We start from the raw sequence: 13,968 nt of genomic DNA, 5'->3' as shown, positions 1-13,968 counted from the left end.
AGTATGGAGATGGAAGAGAAAAAAACAAGAGTTGCGATCTCGGCTACCTGTCAACTCCTACGAACGAGATGAGCTAATTGCATCGCGGTAAATAGAGTGCCAAGAGCTCCAACTCCATCTGCGGGTCGCGGATGTAATCACTGTGTCCATACCGAGGACTCCATACAGCTACCTGCTATATCCTCTTTCGGCTATACTCCGTACGGTATGCCTCGTGAGAAGGCGAGAATGCCGGGTGCATCCGGTCATCGACCAGTGTAGCTATCGGGCCGAATTGGATATATTTGCGGCTCCGCGTACCGGCTTCGACGCTAATCATACGGGGGCTCCATGATGGTTTGACGCTTGTGCGACATTGTCTGACTTTTTTTCTCCGATGGGTGCAGTTTTCGTCTCAACGGCGATATCCGGACAGCAATTGGCCTCGAAGGTCATGGGGTTTCCGGTGAGATATTTCGTCTATATGGTACGATCAAAGAAACAGGAATAGATGTTCCGCATATGAATATGGAAAGAATGTCCTCGTGCATGCGTTACTAACTCTAACTGCAAGGTTTGGGAGATTAAACGCAATCCTAACTCGAAAGTCACGGGGAAGCAACCATTGTGAGTTGATATTGAAGCGCGCTCTGGTTGCAGGTCGAGCTCCCCAACAGGAATAAACAGCAAAAGGGCCTCAGGAATGGTAAATTTGAGATCACGCCCCCATAAGGAGTCAGTCTCTTCCTATCATAGAATCCATATTTCTCATCATCGACCATGTTTATGGAAAAAAGAGAAAGAGAAGGAAGGAGCATCAACTGAAAAAGAAAATTGGCTCCTCGCATATGGCTTACATAATGAAAGTCTCTGCGCCGAAATCCTTAGAAGTTTCTGTTAAAGGCAAGCGGAAAAACCAAACCTCCGGGGCCCGGCATAAAAGAAATTCTCAACCGGCGCCTTTCCTCTCCTTTCTTTTCTTCTTCGTGCGGCGGCGCAACTCGATAACCCGTGTTGCCTGGACATCTACGGCCATTAGTCTGGCTTTCAGTGATGTACCCCAGGTGTCAGTTGCGCCACAGACGAAGGGAATTGCACATTGATTCTTACCTTTATGGGTCTTTCTGATATCACAAGGATAAGACCTCCTGGTGGGAGTCAAACATACTTTTTTTTTATACCCTCGGGTATTTTCTATAGTTCTAGATACAATGGAATCAATTCATCAAATTTTGCAAAATTTCTACAGCCAGCTGGCTCTCTCATTAGACGTTGAACTGTACTCCGTATCATCACTGGCATTAAGTCGACACAAATGTTGATCCCCCCAAGCCCTCTTGTCTTGAAAAATCATCGCACAAGACAGCTCACAGTTCTTATCTCCATAGCATACGTAGGCTTTTTTCTCCAGAGTCTATGTTTACTCGCCAGGCTCATCGCCAATCTTCTCCAGCTTGCCCATAGATCGGTTCGCACCCGCCTCGCCAATAATGCGAATGCGGTCGATCCGCAGCTTCTCGCTGTCCCCATCCCCATCAACAAAGAACAAAACCAGCGATGTCACATTCTGGAAATTCACAAACCGCAGGGAGACTGTCGCAGTCCCGGTCTTCGCATCCCAATCACCAGACTGGATCTCCACCTTCTGCACGGGGGGAATACCATCTGCCTCGTCGAATCCAAGCACATGCGAAGTATTCTTGTAGATGTGCAAGTTCTTAGGCCGCATGGGTGTCTCGTCGGCGTCGGCATTGGCGTCCGCAGGAGGAAGAGAAGTAATCTGAAGCGACTGGACCTTCAATATCGAGTTGAATGGGATGTACAGCATCAGCTGCTCGTCCGTGTCACTCTCAGTCCAATCCGCCTGGCCAGCAGCCTTGCCCTTGCCATTCGCTGCGAGTCCGGAGGGCTTCGAGCTGTTGAAGAGAGCGCGCGGCTCTGCCGTATCCGTGTCCCGGTTCAACAGTTCCAATCCCTTCACGTTGACCTGGTCTGTGATGTCGCTGTAGCCCTTGGCCACTGTGCTGCCGAGCCAGAGCTCACCGGAGGTGCTTCCTTCGCCGGCTCCTGCTGCGTCGTCCGTCTGGCTTGCCTCGGATGCGAGCTTCTGAACGATCTGGTTCAGCTGTGCGGGGTTGGCGCCCTTGACTGTTTGGTTCACGCGGCCGTTCTTGAAGACGATAAAGGTCGGCATTCTAGATATCGTTCATTTGTTAGTAAACTAGGATATTGTATAATTCGCGCGCGGGTTGGACTAGGTTCTGATGTTGGGGGAAATTTCACATACGCTGTGACGCCATAGGCTTGGGCAAGCTCTTGTTGGTGGTCGACATTGATCTTGGTGAATGTGATGTGATTCGGGCGGGAGAGCTGGGTTGCCAGAGCGTTATACGCAGGCGCGATAGCTTTGCATGGTCCGCACCAATCAGCGTGGACTATTCAAGTATCAGGCCAAGGTTAGCGATAGCTCTAGTCGTTCGGAGGGGAAGACAGGGTCTCGGCGGGGCAGGATCGCGCTGTAGCAAATACTTACAGTCGGCCACGACTAGACGGGAGGAGGTGAGGAGCGACGAGAACTGCTCCTTCGATGAGATCTCAATGACAGACATGGTGAAGTTGGGGGGAATGAGTGTAAAATGGAGGGTGGAAGAGGATGGAAAGATGTGAGGTTGTGTTTTGCTGCCTCCGCATATGTCATCAGCCCCTCTATCATCAACCTCATATGGACAACGCCAGGAACGTATATTAACTAATTATTATTTTCTTTCAAATGGTAAGTATTCGATACTTTTGAAAATGCAGGATTACTGAGATCAACTCAAATGTCGAATTATCAAGTGTTGTTATCTTGGGATTTTGGATATATATCGTCTGTCATCTTTGTCCTTTTCCTCTAAGGGAAGGTAAAATATAAATATAAAAACAAGTGTATCCTTATCTAGATTCAGAACCAAATGTCAACAGGTAGCTCTACGGTACTATGGTACAGCATTTGAGCTCATCGTTGGATGCATGATTGAGCCAGATCCAACTAGAAGGCAAGAGGTCGGAGTTAGGCTTGAGTAGGGTGCTTGAATCTTATCTCAGTCAACGTGAGATGAGTCCAAAACGAAGATCACACTTGGTATGGGCTCTTGGTTTACACAGGGTCCGACGAGGTTGGTGTGCACAAACCAGAAGAGATCGGGGGCGATCCAAGTGCGAAAGAGAAATCGTTCGGAAAAATGAATGTTCATGACAGAAGAACACGAACAACCCCGGGGCCGAGCCTGTACCCCGTCTGAACCAACGAGCCTAGTCTCCGGACGAGACATAGACCAACGCAGACATGGAACCACGGGATGCCAATTTATCGCACAGCGACAAGATATGAACTGCAGAGCCGGCCAGAACCTCAACGGTACGCTAGAGAATAGATGATTACCAGGAAAAGACAGACCGTCTGGCAAGTCATCCCTTCATCCTTCATCTGCCTCGACCGCAAAGAGAATCTTCAACCAGAGACTGCATCCGCGACACCCGATAATGATCTCGCCATGCTCTGCCTCCCTTTCCAAATCCTCCTCGTTGACCAAAAACCCGCGCTCATCACCGCACCGACATCCGCGATACCAGCAGTCGCCGTCGCCGCCTTCTGCCTCCTCGCAGTCAAGATCCTCCAAATCCACAATCTCCAAGCCGGTGTGGAACACATCGCCGGTTTTCTCCCGTTGCGCAACCTTCAATCTGTCCAGACGTAGAGAGCGATCATATTCGGAGCGGAGGACGGGGTCCGATAGGGTCTTGTAGGCGGTGGTAATCTGGTCGACGGTGTACAGTTGTCGCGATGAGTTGCCATCGGATCTGGCAGAGAGAGGGTTCGGAGTAGATGCGGATGTAGAGTTAGTCGATCTGACTAGCCCGGTCTCCCTTGCGACAGCACCCGCCTTGTCAGGATGGTGTTGTAGCAATGCTTTATGGTATGCGATCTTGATCTGCTGCTTGGAGAGAACTGTCGACGAAGACCCAGTGAATGAGAGAGACAGGACTTCATAGAGATCCACAGCGTGCGCCGTTCTCGTCATGTCGACAACATATATTCCTCTTTCTGTTCAGGACCTGTTCGTCGTATCTGGTTGCGCTGTTTCCGTTCGAGCGACCGGACGTACGCGCCAGGCTGTATATTGAGACCTCGGAGTCTAGTGGAGAGGTCCAATCGCGTGCATTCCAGGAAATTATCGAGATAATCTGGGGTAGCAAGGGTGCTGCAAAGCGGGGTTGGCGAGCTTTGTTACTGAGAGGTTTCTGTGAGAATTTGAAAATGGCGGGTCGCCCTTGCACGCCACTTTGGGAAAAGGCCTTCCGGTCCCATACTTGATGTCAAACGTTGGCTATTCCTTTTCTCTCTTTTATTTTCTCATTACTGGTCATGAAGGTATACTGTTTTACATTCAAATTGAATAATTGCTCCAATGCTAATGCTACATCCTACCCAAGGCGAAACTTACATGCTGTGAATACAATTGGGGCTACTAATCTATGCAAATATGGAGGGAATCTAAACTTCCATTGGCAACAAGAAAAATTATCTTAGTGATTAATGACTCGGATATCAACACAGGTATATACGAAAGGAGACAGGAACATTAGGCAATTTTTGAGCAATTCCCTTACTCGGAATCAGAAGTCTTGAATACGATATGCTCCTCAGTCTTGAAGGGCACACCGAGCTCAAGAAGCTTGGCATACACATCTGAGAACTCCTTGAAGAAGACATCGCTATCCTTGGCATAGCGCTCGACGTGCTTCTTGAAGGCCTTATCCTTGATAAGAGCCATATCGGTGGGCAACATCATGAGCGTTCCAGTGGTCTTGTCAGTGTACTGAGCCGGGCCGTTCCACTTCTTCGGGATCCACTTCTCATCAGCAAGGAGGCGGAAGAACTCATTGCTGAAAACAGTAGGGCTGAAGTCCCAGGGGCCGTCGAAGCCGGAACGATCGGTGTGGCAGCGGCCTAGAGCATGGGCGCCGATCAGGGCAACCATCTCGCGGTCATCGAAACCCATGCGGCCGAAGATATTGCGAATGTGACGCTGGTCCTTGGCGCCGTCAGGAAGACGTCCGTCGGGAGTGCAGGCGGCGATGTCCATGTCTTCACGGCCGGGTCTCCAGCGGATCTTAGGGCCACCTAGCTCCTGGATGGAGCAGATACCACCAAGAGTCCACAGATCGGAGTAACTGATCCAGGGGAACTGAGCCTTGATAGGCTCCAGGAAATCGCGGGCAACCTTGAGACCGGCGTTGGCGCCGTGGTCAGACTCTGGGGCGAACCTCATAGTGGCGCCGTTGCTGCCTCCAGTACCGGTTTCCTTATCATAGGTACCACTTGCGTGCCATGAGAGACGAACGAGGACCTATTGAGAGCAACAAAAACGTCTAGGTTAGCTCTTTGATCTTGGATTGCGGGGCTGAACAGAAGCACTGCACTTACGGGACCATAGCTGCCGTCATCATAGTCGGTCTCGTCGGCCAGACGGGAAGCGATAGCGTCGTACACCTTCTGGTAATCGGCCTGGGTGGGGACGAACGGGCCCTTGGGGGAGGAGTCGTTCAGGTAGAGGTATGCTCCACCTGCGGCACCAAGGGCACCGAGACCAAGAGCCCAAAGGCCAAAGGATGAGCCAGACTTCTCAGAGCCAGCTTCGGAAGCATATCCACGACGAGCAGAGGCGCGAAGACCATTGGCGGGGATGGCGAAACGGGTGCTGCGCGCAGCAGGACGGAAAGAGGAAGTCGCTGGGGTCGAGCGCAGGAAGGCCCGGGAAGCAGTTCTGGCAGCTGAAGCCATTGTGATAGGACGGAGAGGGCGCGAGATAGGAAGTCGAATGAGTCTGCACTCAAGGAAGGGGAAGCAAAGGTGGGATTATAAGTACAAGCGAAGAGAGAAGGGAAGTACCGGGGGATTTGTACTGCTGTCCCATTTCTAGTGTCAGTACAGTCCTGATTTCAATACTTCGGTACATTGGACAGAAGCTGATGGAATCACAGCCAATCAAGGGGGCCACATATGCTATTGCCTCGGCGTTTCGTCTCGTCTCCGCATTCCAGTACATCACCATACATCACCGTACACCATCCCCAGACTTTCATGACTCGCATTTTTGTTGACTGTTGCACTGTGGCTATCTATAGGTAGCCCTAGGAGATCGTCCTTATGTATTGGCAGTCCAGACTTGATACCAGAGGCGTAAGTAGAAAGACATCCCGAGGTGTCGGAAATGTATTATTAACAGCCCAGCGCTGTTTGGTCAATGCTGACCCACTGCGCCACTGATCTGCTTACCTGATCGAACGGCTGGCCCCGGGCCCAGGTGGTTTGCTCAGTAAGAATGGAGGTCTAGATACGGAGCTACATCTATATTTAATTAGTGAAGACGTCAAATAAGCTAGTTATCTATGAATCTTTGAGTTCGAGATTCCTTGGCACAACTGACCGTTTCTAATCGATCTTATTACCCATGGTTCTAACTATCTGACTATGTCCATGGATGGTACGTCTGATCCTGCCATGTAAAGGTTTACCATCGCAATGTCGAGAAGCAAGCTTGCCCGCCAGTTCCTCTGGTGAATTTCTCAGCAGATTTTGAATCCACACCTGGAAAAGTCGATCTGACTGCTGTGCTGCAAGATTGTCGAAATCCATTTCACACGCGCTGGAAGAAAGGGGTCCGTATGGGAGTCTTACCGCTGTGGTTTGGGGTGCCATCGGAAAATCTGTCCAGCCGGATGGTCAGGTGACATATATGAACCCCGCAACTTTACCAAACCCCAAGGTCTAAGGCATATTTTTCTCAGCCTTCGAACTGGTTAAAGCAAGAATTTAATTGATCTACTGTTATCAGGGATAATATTTTGAATATAGAACTGTGTAAGATACTAGAAGCTTTCTTTCCTTTGTTACGCTTAATATTCCTTACTGATGTTTGATTAAATGACCTACTTAAGACTTCATTTATACAATACGGTCTTGTCATATCTTTCCTGATTATCACGAGGGTTGAGAAAATTAATATGGTGTACATAATGAGGTCGGATCTCGGGAGGAACTTTGGAAATAAGTACGATGTTTAATGATATAGGACAAGGAGGATGATGTGATAAGAGTGAATTATTTGAAAATTAAAGTACCATTATTATTCAGGGATGTCCGTCGTAAATAAGTCCTGCCGTTCAATAGATATGAACACCAGGGTGGAGTAGACGCAGCTCTGCTAAAAACTGTTTGGTTTCGATATTCCACGAACGAACGATTATAAAATCACCCAAGAGACGAACAGTGCCACAGGTAGGCACCACGCGGTTTATGTGGTTTGAAGTTACATATCAGAATGTTGGATCCTAGTCCTCAACAATCCCCGACATTAAAGGATTGGAGTCTCGATTCTCCAACACACGAATGATGGTTAAAGAGGAAGACAAAGTGTGAGGTGAAAAGTTTTTATCTTAATCTTCATGGCACGTGATCGAGCTAGTGTAGTCACATGACCGTGCCCTTTTGTATCGAAAATTTCCGCGCAAATTGGAGACTTTCCTTCTTTACACTTTACGAACGCATAATCAACCGCCAATTCCTCTATCATAGGATGGTTGGTCATATTGGCGTACTAGAAGATATTCCTGGATATCATTACGACTTCTCGACGGCTCCGAAAAGGCTTCGGCCTTTAGGCGCATTGGTAGATGCGAGTCATTGCTGTCCAGACATGCCAATTTTTCTTCTCGCTAGTATCAATAATATACATATTCCGTGACTTTTTATCCTTCCGAACGTATGAGCCTGGGCTCGAGTCTCTTAAGTACAGAAGCATTTTAAAGTGTTCTAGAAGATCGGGCCTATGCAGAAAGCTATGCCGAAAAAAAGAAATACAGAATGGGATTGTCAACTCAATCTAACTTAATCAACTCAACCTTGGAACAACTGAGCTAAAATGTCTAAATCTTTCTTTTCTCTCTACTCTGCTATTTCTTTACTCCCTGGACCTCCGTATGCTCCGCAGGGTACATATATGTCTCATTTGGAATGATCTGCCCCTCGGACGTCAATTGAGACCCTTCTCCGCCCTGGGAACCAGAATTCTTCCCCTATTCCACTTTGTATTACTGCCACTCCTTCTGTTTATTTGTTCTTGTAACTATTTTTCTGCATCATGACTCCCGGTATCAGCAAGCGCGAGCAAGCGCGGCATGAAAGAACCCTGGGGGAGCTGATCCGGACCATTCCTGGCAATGACCGATGTGCCGATTGCGGTGCCTGGAACCCAGGTTCGTCCTCAGAGACTTTTATTGTTGATCTCGCTAATTGTTATTTGAATAGGATGGGCTAGTTGGAACGTATGTCACCGCTTCCTTTACCTCCGAGCGAATTCACAAACTGACTGTTCGTCTCCGATAGATTGGCATCTTCCTTTGCATGCGTTGCGCCACGCTGCACCGAAAGCTGGGCACACATATTTCCAAGGTTAAATCTTTGAGCATGGACACATGGACAGCAGACCAAATTGATGTGAGCACAATCCGGAACCCCGCAATAGCAAAGGTCACGAGCTGACAAAGTGGACTTTGTCAGAACATGAAAGCGCATGGTAACACCATTATGAACCAATTGAACAACCCGCGCGGCATCAAGCCGCCAGTTCCCACCGACGTGGACGAGGACGATGCGTGCATGGAACGGTTTATCCGGCAGAAATATCAACACCATTCGTTGGAAAATGGGAAGCCAAAGCCCCCGAGCAGGGAGGACTCGAGTTACTCCAGCCAAAGGGCCCAGTCCCCCGTGCAGCCAAGAAGGAGGGACTATGACATATCTCCTGAAGGTTCTCCTCCTCCACTTCCGCCCAAGCCAGGAAGGTTTTTCAAGTTTGGTCTACGCTCGTCATCCTCTACCTCGAACCTCCGCCGATTTGGTGGCAAGCCCAAGGTGACTTCGCCAAACTCGGACGATGAAACCTGGTCACCACCACCATTGCCATCCAGGAGGACAACAGGACTTGGTGCGCCTGTCGCTGATGTAACAACGGCATCCTTTGAGGCCAAAATGGCGGTGTTGCAGCAGATGGGATTCACCAATGACCGACGAAACGAGATGGTTCTCAAGGGACTGCATGAGGATCTGGATCGAGCGGTCGAAACACTTGAAAGGTTGGGTGAGGGGGGCAACCCTACATCAAGAGCCAGGACCCCGGCCGGGACAAGCAGTGCTGCATCCGCACGCGTCTCGAAGTTTGAGACGTCCAAAAACCCATTCCCCGTCACAACCGACAACACATTCCCTGAGGCTTCTAACAACCCATTTGATCGGGCTGTCTCAAATCCTGTGGCCAAGTCGCAAACCCCGCAACCACAGACTACTCCGTACAACCCATTCGATCAACTCAACTCGAACCCGGCATCTACACAGCCTTTCCAGGGCCTGCAGGTTTCCCAGCCATTGTTCCCTCACTCTACTGGTGGATATCCGAATCAGACAAGCTCCATGCAGCACTCTCCATATCAGGGGCCCTATACGCCTCCGGTCACAGCGACATTCTCGCGGTCTCCCTATGTTACCTCGCCTCAGCCAATGGACAATAGCTACAATCCATTCGACCAGGCACCGCCGCAGCCGCAGGGTGGCTTGGCTAATCAGACATACCCCAACCCTAATGCACCGCAAACGAACCCTTTCTTCAACACTGCGCCTCAAAACCAACAAATGCAGCCGCAACAGCAGCAAATGAATCCGCTCGTAATGAACCCAGGTGGTTTTCAACCGCCTCGCCATGCAAATACGATGCCGGTCATGTCTTCCGCCTCGCCATTTGGACCGAATGCTTCTCTCCAAGTACAGCAGCAACAACAACAGCTGCAACAACAGCTGCAGCCATCAAATGGACTGGGAGCTCACAACCCGTTCCAGCAAGCGGCGCCCAACACACCACAGGGCGCAGGCGGCTACCCCAGCCAATTCCAGTCCCACCTGCAACCCCAGCAGGCCCAGCAATCTATGGCTCAACCCACTGGAATGGACAGAAACAACATTCTTTCAATGTACAATATGGGTCCTACACAGTCTAATATGACATCCATCCCCGAGCAAGCTCAGCAAACTCAGCAACCCCAGCAACACCAACAACCTCAACAGTACCAACCCCAAGCCCCCACGATGAACCCATACTCTCAACCATCAAACCCATACAACTCCATGCCTCAGACCCAACAAGCCACAAACTTCCAGCACCAGAATCAGAACCAACTCCAGCCCCAGCAAAATTTCCAGTCCCAGCCCGACACATCCAACAACCCATTCTTTGGCACCACCCCCACAGGCAGCGGATCCGGCCTTGCCGCACAAGCAGGTATCAACCCATCTCAGCAGCAACCCTCAGGGCTAGGAATTGGCGGCATGAATGGTCAACCCGGGATGGGAGCTGCTTCCGGAACTACTCCAGCCATGGGAACGAACAACTCCCCATTCTCGGGAATGAGCAATCCCTCCTTTGTAGGAGCAAACAGCACTCCATTTGCTGGAGGCCAGTCCCCCTTTTCAGGCCCGCCACCCGCGAACTCGGCATATCCCCGGACACACATGAGCCAGCCGAGCGTCGATGTGAACGGGGTGCAGAATGGTCGCCATAGCCCCGATGCCTTTGCTAGTCTGAGTGCTCGCTATGGTTGAGTTCTATGAATTCGATCTTGGATCATACACAGATAGATGGCCGAGCAATGTGAATACATAGGTATGGACATTGGCATAGACATGGACATGGACATTGGTTCTGATTTTGATTTTCAATTTGACTTTTATTTACTGATCTGGATATAGAAGATTGACGAGACGTGTTATGTCTGTGCATGTCCGGCGCATTATCATTGTCTGTTTGCCACTCTTTAAATTTTCATCTCTTTTCTTTTCTTGTCATTCCCTGCTGTCATTTTCTTTTTGTACACTAAAAATTCCTTTGGTTTCCGGTTAGCGAGTCAAAGAGTACATAAATGTTGTATTTTGTTTTACATATAAATTTCGAATTAATACCTGTATTACTAGCGAACTAAGACAGAATATCGTACTGAAGATCTAGTCTAGGGCTATATGTCCAAAGAAGAAAGCATAGACAAAAGGGAAAGAGAAAGGGAATGTGAGAGGTATGAAGCTGAAGGGGGAAAGGAAAATCCTCGCAGCATCACATATAATGCAAAATAGCTGGAGACCAAGAAGGGGTGATCTCAAGACCACAACTCTGCCTCCGTAGGTCTCCTTTTAGCTCCGCCTAACCAAGACGGCAACCCGGGAAGCCAACTCGACACCCAGGAAGGAAGCCAACCTGTCTTCTGCTTCGAGAATGACAGTCTCGATACAACAGTCTCCCAACGAGAAGGGGCACGCCAAGGCCAGGAGGTTGATGATTTTGAAGGCGAAGAGAAAAAAGACCCCAATGAATGACGCCACGACGCAAACAATGGAGGAGGCGCAGGGGACCAAGGCATCGAGGACATCCATCCCCGCTTTTTTTGCTTGCGCCCCTCACTCTTGAATGCTTCCACGATACGATCGAATTGCTTCTCTCGGCTTTCCTGTTCTTGGCGTTGTGAAAAGGAGCGCCAGGCGTCCTGCTCTACTGTGTCCAGGCACCAGACTACGATGTCGCCGCGACGGCGCCAGTCGTCGTGCCAGTCACTGTTGTAGGTGCGCCAGCACTCCCCATAGGACGAGGTACGCAGCATGGTGTAGAGGGTTGGCTCGAGCTGGGCGAAGAAGATGAGGTAGTCCGGCCATTCATGTTGTGGGGTCTCGTTGGGGTTCTTTCCCGATACAGAATAATGCGCGGGCGAGGCGTAGCTCGGTCGTCGAGGAAGGTGACGGAGACCACCAGTCATGTTCTGGCGTAGAAATTGGAATGTGTCATCGTAGAATTGATCTGCTTCGTCTCGATAAACGGCTTTCTGGGTTGCATTGAGATCGATCGGTGGCTCGCACGAAAGGGCCCAAGCGTTGATTGTCGGGTAGACTAAATGAGAGCGCCAGGGTGTGCTGTGGCAGGGCATTAAAAATCCAACAGAGATTCCGGTTTCGGGGACTGAGTTTGTTTGGGCTTTTGTTGTTGGTACCGAGTGTGCTTCGTGCTGATGACGGAGATAGGAGAGGACACTAAGTGTTCCTGATGCATGATAGAGAGTTGTATAAAGTGCAATGACCACGTTTGCACACATGAGAATCATGAGAATCAACCTGCGGAGAGTATGACCCCATGCCTGCGAGTCGATAGCTGGATAGGAGAAGTGCATTAAAGGCGGTGCAGCTAATATATGCAGGCAGGGCAACAATGGGTAGATGAAGCGCACTTCCTTATGAGAGATCAAAGAGAGCACAAATGGCATCAGAAGGCATACTGTCGCCAATTGCACTCGGATCGCCTCCTGCAGTCTGTCTCCCACTGTGGAGACCCGAGTTGACAAGGTTCGATATAAACCAGTAAGCGCGAAGGGCAACAGAGTGGTCAGTAGAAGGGGATAACCCTGCGAGATATAGTAATGCCAATCATTGCTGCCATAGAAGACAGCCAGTGATTGCGCGATGTTGAAGTATAGGAACCTGAGCGGCGGGAAGGTCCAAATTCCATAGAAGAGACGGTCCGCAACGGAAGATACCGCAAGAATGGTCGACCTGCCAGATCAAAATGTCAGCTTGTCCTTAATCAGGAGGTCGGATTACTTACCCGCAAACTATAACTTCAAAAAGGAGGATCTTGCGCTGGGGCCAAGAGGTTCGAAGCCAAGCGAGGCCGGCCAGGGTTGCCCAAACAAGAATGTTGGTCGGACGCAGTATACAGGCGAGCGCTGCCAGCGGCAGGCATTTGTGGAGACTGTAGGTATCGTCAGTGGCAGTTGTCATAAACTTGGAGGTTCAGTCATACCTAAGAATCACACTTCGATCCCTGTCCGTGCGCCTCATTTGATTGCCAGTATTTGTATTTTTGTCGCGGCCATCGCTGGCGGTAGAGCCTACCGACCATTGCCATGGCCATAGTTCCAACGCGACAATGGTAATTGTTGTTTCGAAACTGTTGGACAGTGTCCTAGTTGAGCAGAACCATTGCCAGGGATTTACGATCGTTGCGACCAGCTGTGAGCAATTATTAGCATGCGCCCTTTGCTGCCGAGAGGAATTCTGAACACCTGACACTTAATCACATACCGTTGTCCATGATTCAGGGGAATTGTCTCCATAGACACGAACTGCGAGCTTCCATGTGTAGAAATCACCAATTGCTGCCACAACGGCCTGCGCTGTCTTTGGAGCGGCAATTAGGAGCTCTGCACGTGTGGCGGGAGACAAACTGAGGGCGAAGGCGAGGAAATCGGCGACTTTATAGAGAGCGGCGAAGAAGAGAGGATGTAGTGAGGATCGGAGTTGGTGCCGCCATTCCTAGGAGCGATATTAGCCAAAGTCATGTGTGGGCGCGAGCGCATTCACTCACCCATGTCACCCAGGCCCCTTGGCCCTGACCGAACGCGATCTGCCACGCTGGCTCTAGTGACTGAAAGTATTCATCTGGCTGGAAAAAGGTCCGAACTGCGAACGCATTGACGAGACGGAAGGCGATGAGGAAGAGGAGTATGTTTTGAGTGGGCGCGCGGCGGGGTTGAGGCTTGCGGCGCGGAGAAGTTGGTGTAGACATGATCAAGGGTAAGAATATTGTAGGTACTCATTCATCCCCTCGTACATTGCGGCTCAAGATAGTCTGACCTCACAAAGCGCATGCACAAACATGGTCAATAAAGGAGAGAGGGCGGGAGCGCCCCCGACTCCGAGATTCAAAATACTCTGCGGAGTACGGAGCACTCGAATTGCCCTAACATTTCGATTCTTTGCTTCTATTTTATATTTTGGTTTATAATAGGTCTTCATTGGAGAATAGTCCTTTATTTCTCTATATATCTCCAAGGTTCATGTATATGTATTTGTCTCCT

General features: G+C 49.9%; 5 protein-coding genes across 5 annotated transcripts; 1 reads left to right on the top strand and 4 right to left on the bottom strand.

Moving 5' to 3' along the window:
* Window positions 1-1,399: 1,399 nt before the first annotated feature.
* N7518_001048 (thioredoxin-like protein 1) lies at window positions 1,400-2,588 on the bottom strand (the record flags this gene model as incomplete). The annotated part of the gene is made up of 3 exons (XM_057181976.1): window positions 1,400-2,174; window positions 2,267-2,414; window positions 2,513-2,588. The coding sequence occupies 3 exons, from the start codon at window positions 2,586-2,588 to the stop codon at window positions 1,400-1,402; spliced, it is 999 nt and encodes a 332-aa protein (XP_057047326.1).
* Window positions 2,589-3,437: 849 nt separating this feature from the next.
* N7518_001047 (uncharacterized protein) lies at window positions 3,438-4,043 on the bottom strand (the record flags this gene model as incomplete). The annotated part of the gene is made up of 1 exon (XM_057181975.1): window positions 3,438-4,043. The coding sequence occupies one exon, from the start codon at window positions 4,041-4,043 to the stop codon at window positions 3,438-3,440; it is 606 nt and encodes a 201-aa protein (XP_057047325.1).
* A 585-nt stretch (window positions 4,044-4,628) lies between these two features.
* N7518_001046 (peroxidase) lies at window positions 4,629-5,806 on the bottom strand (the record flags this gene model as incomplete). Its single annotated transcript, XM_057181974.1, has 2 exons — window positions 4,629-5,372; window positions 5,450-5,806. 2 exons carry the CDS (start codon window positions 5,804-5,806, stop codon window positions 4,629-4,631), a joined length of 1,101 nt encoding a protein of 366 aa, XP_057047324.1.
* Window positions 5,807-8,165: 2,359 nt separating this feature from the next.
* On the top strand, window positions 8,166-10,675 carry N7518_001045 (uncharacterized protein; the record flags this gene model as incomplete). The annotated part of the gene is made up of 4 exons (XM_057181973.1): window positions 8,166-8,280; window positions 8,333-8,349; window positions 8,411-8,521; window positions 8,585-10,675. The coding sequence occupies 4 exons, from the start codon at window positions 8,166-8,168 to the stop codon at window positions 10,673-10,675; spliced, it is 2,334 nt and encodes a 777-aa protein (XP_057047323.1).
* Window positions 10,676-11,223: 548 nt separating this feature from the next.
* Window positions 11,224-13,676, bottom strand: gpi10 (putative glycosylphosphatidylinositol-alpha 1,2 mannosyltransferase; the record flags this gene model as incomplete). Its single annotated transcript, XM_057181972.1, has 5 exons — window positions 11,224-12,661; window positions 12,714-12,860; window positions 12,912-13,120; window positions 13,193-13,423; window positions 13,476-13,676. 5 exons carry the CDS (start codon window positions 13,674-13,676, stop codon window positions 11,224-11,226), a joined length of 2,226 nt encoding a protein of 741 aa, XP_057047322.1.
* Window positions 13,677-13,968: the final 292 nt, after the last annotated feature.

This window comes from Penicillium psychrosexuale (assembly GCF_028828465.1).
Source record: "Penicillium psychrosexuale strain IBT 29551 chromosome Unknown utg000001l, whole genome shotgun sequence".
Classification (NCBI taxonomy): Eukaryota; Fungi; Ascomycota; class Eurotiomycetes; order Eurotiales; family Aspergillaceae; genus Penicillium; species Penicillium psychrosexuale.
Note: the sequence above shows the minus strand (reverse complement) of the source record. Positions and strands in the feature narration are given on the sequence as shown.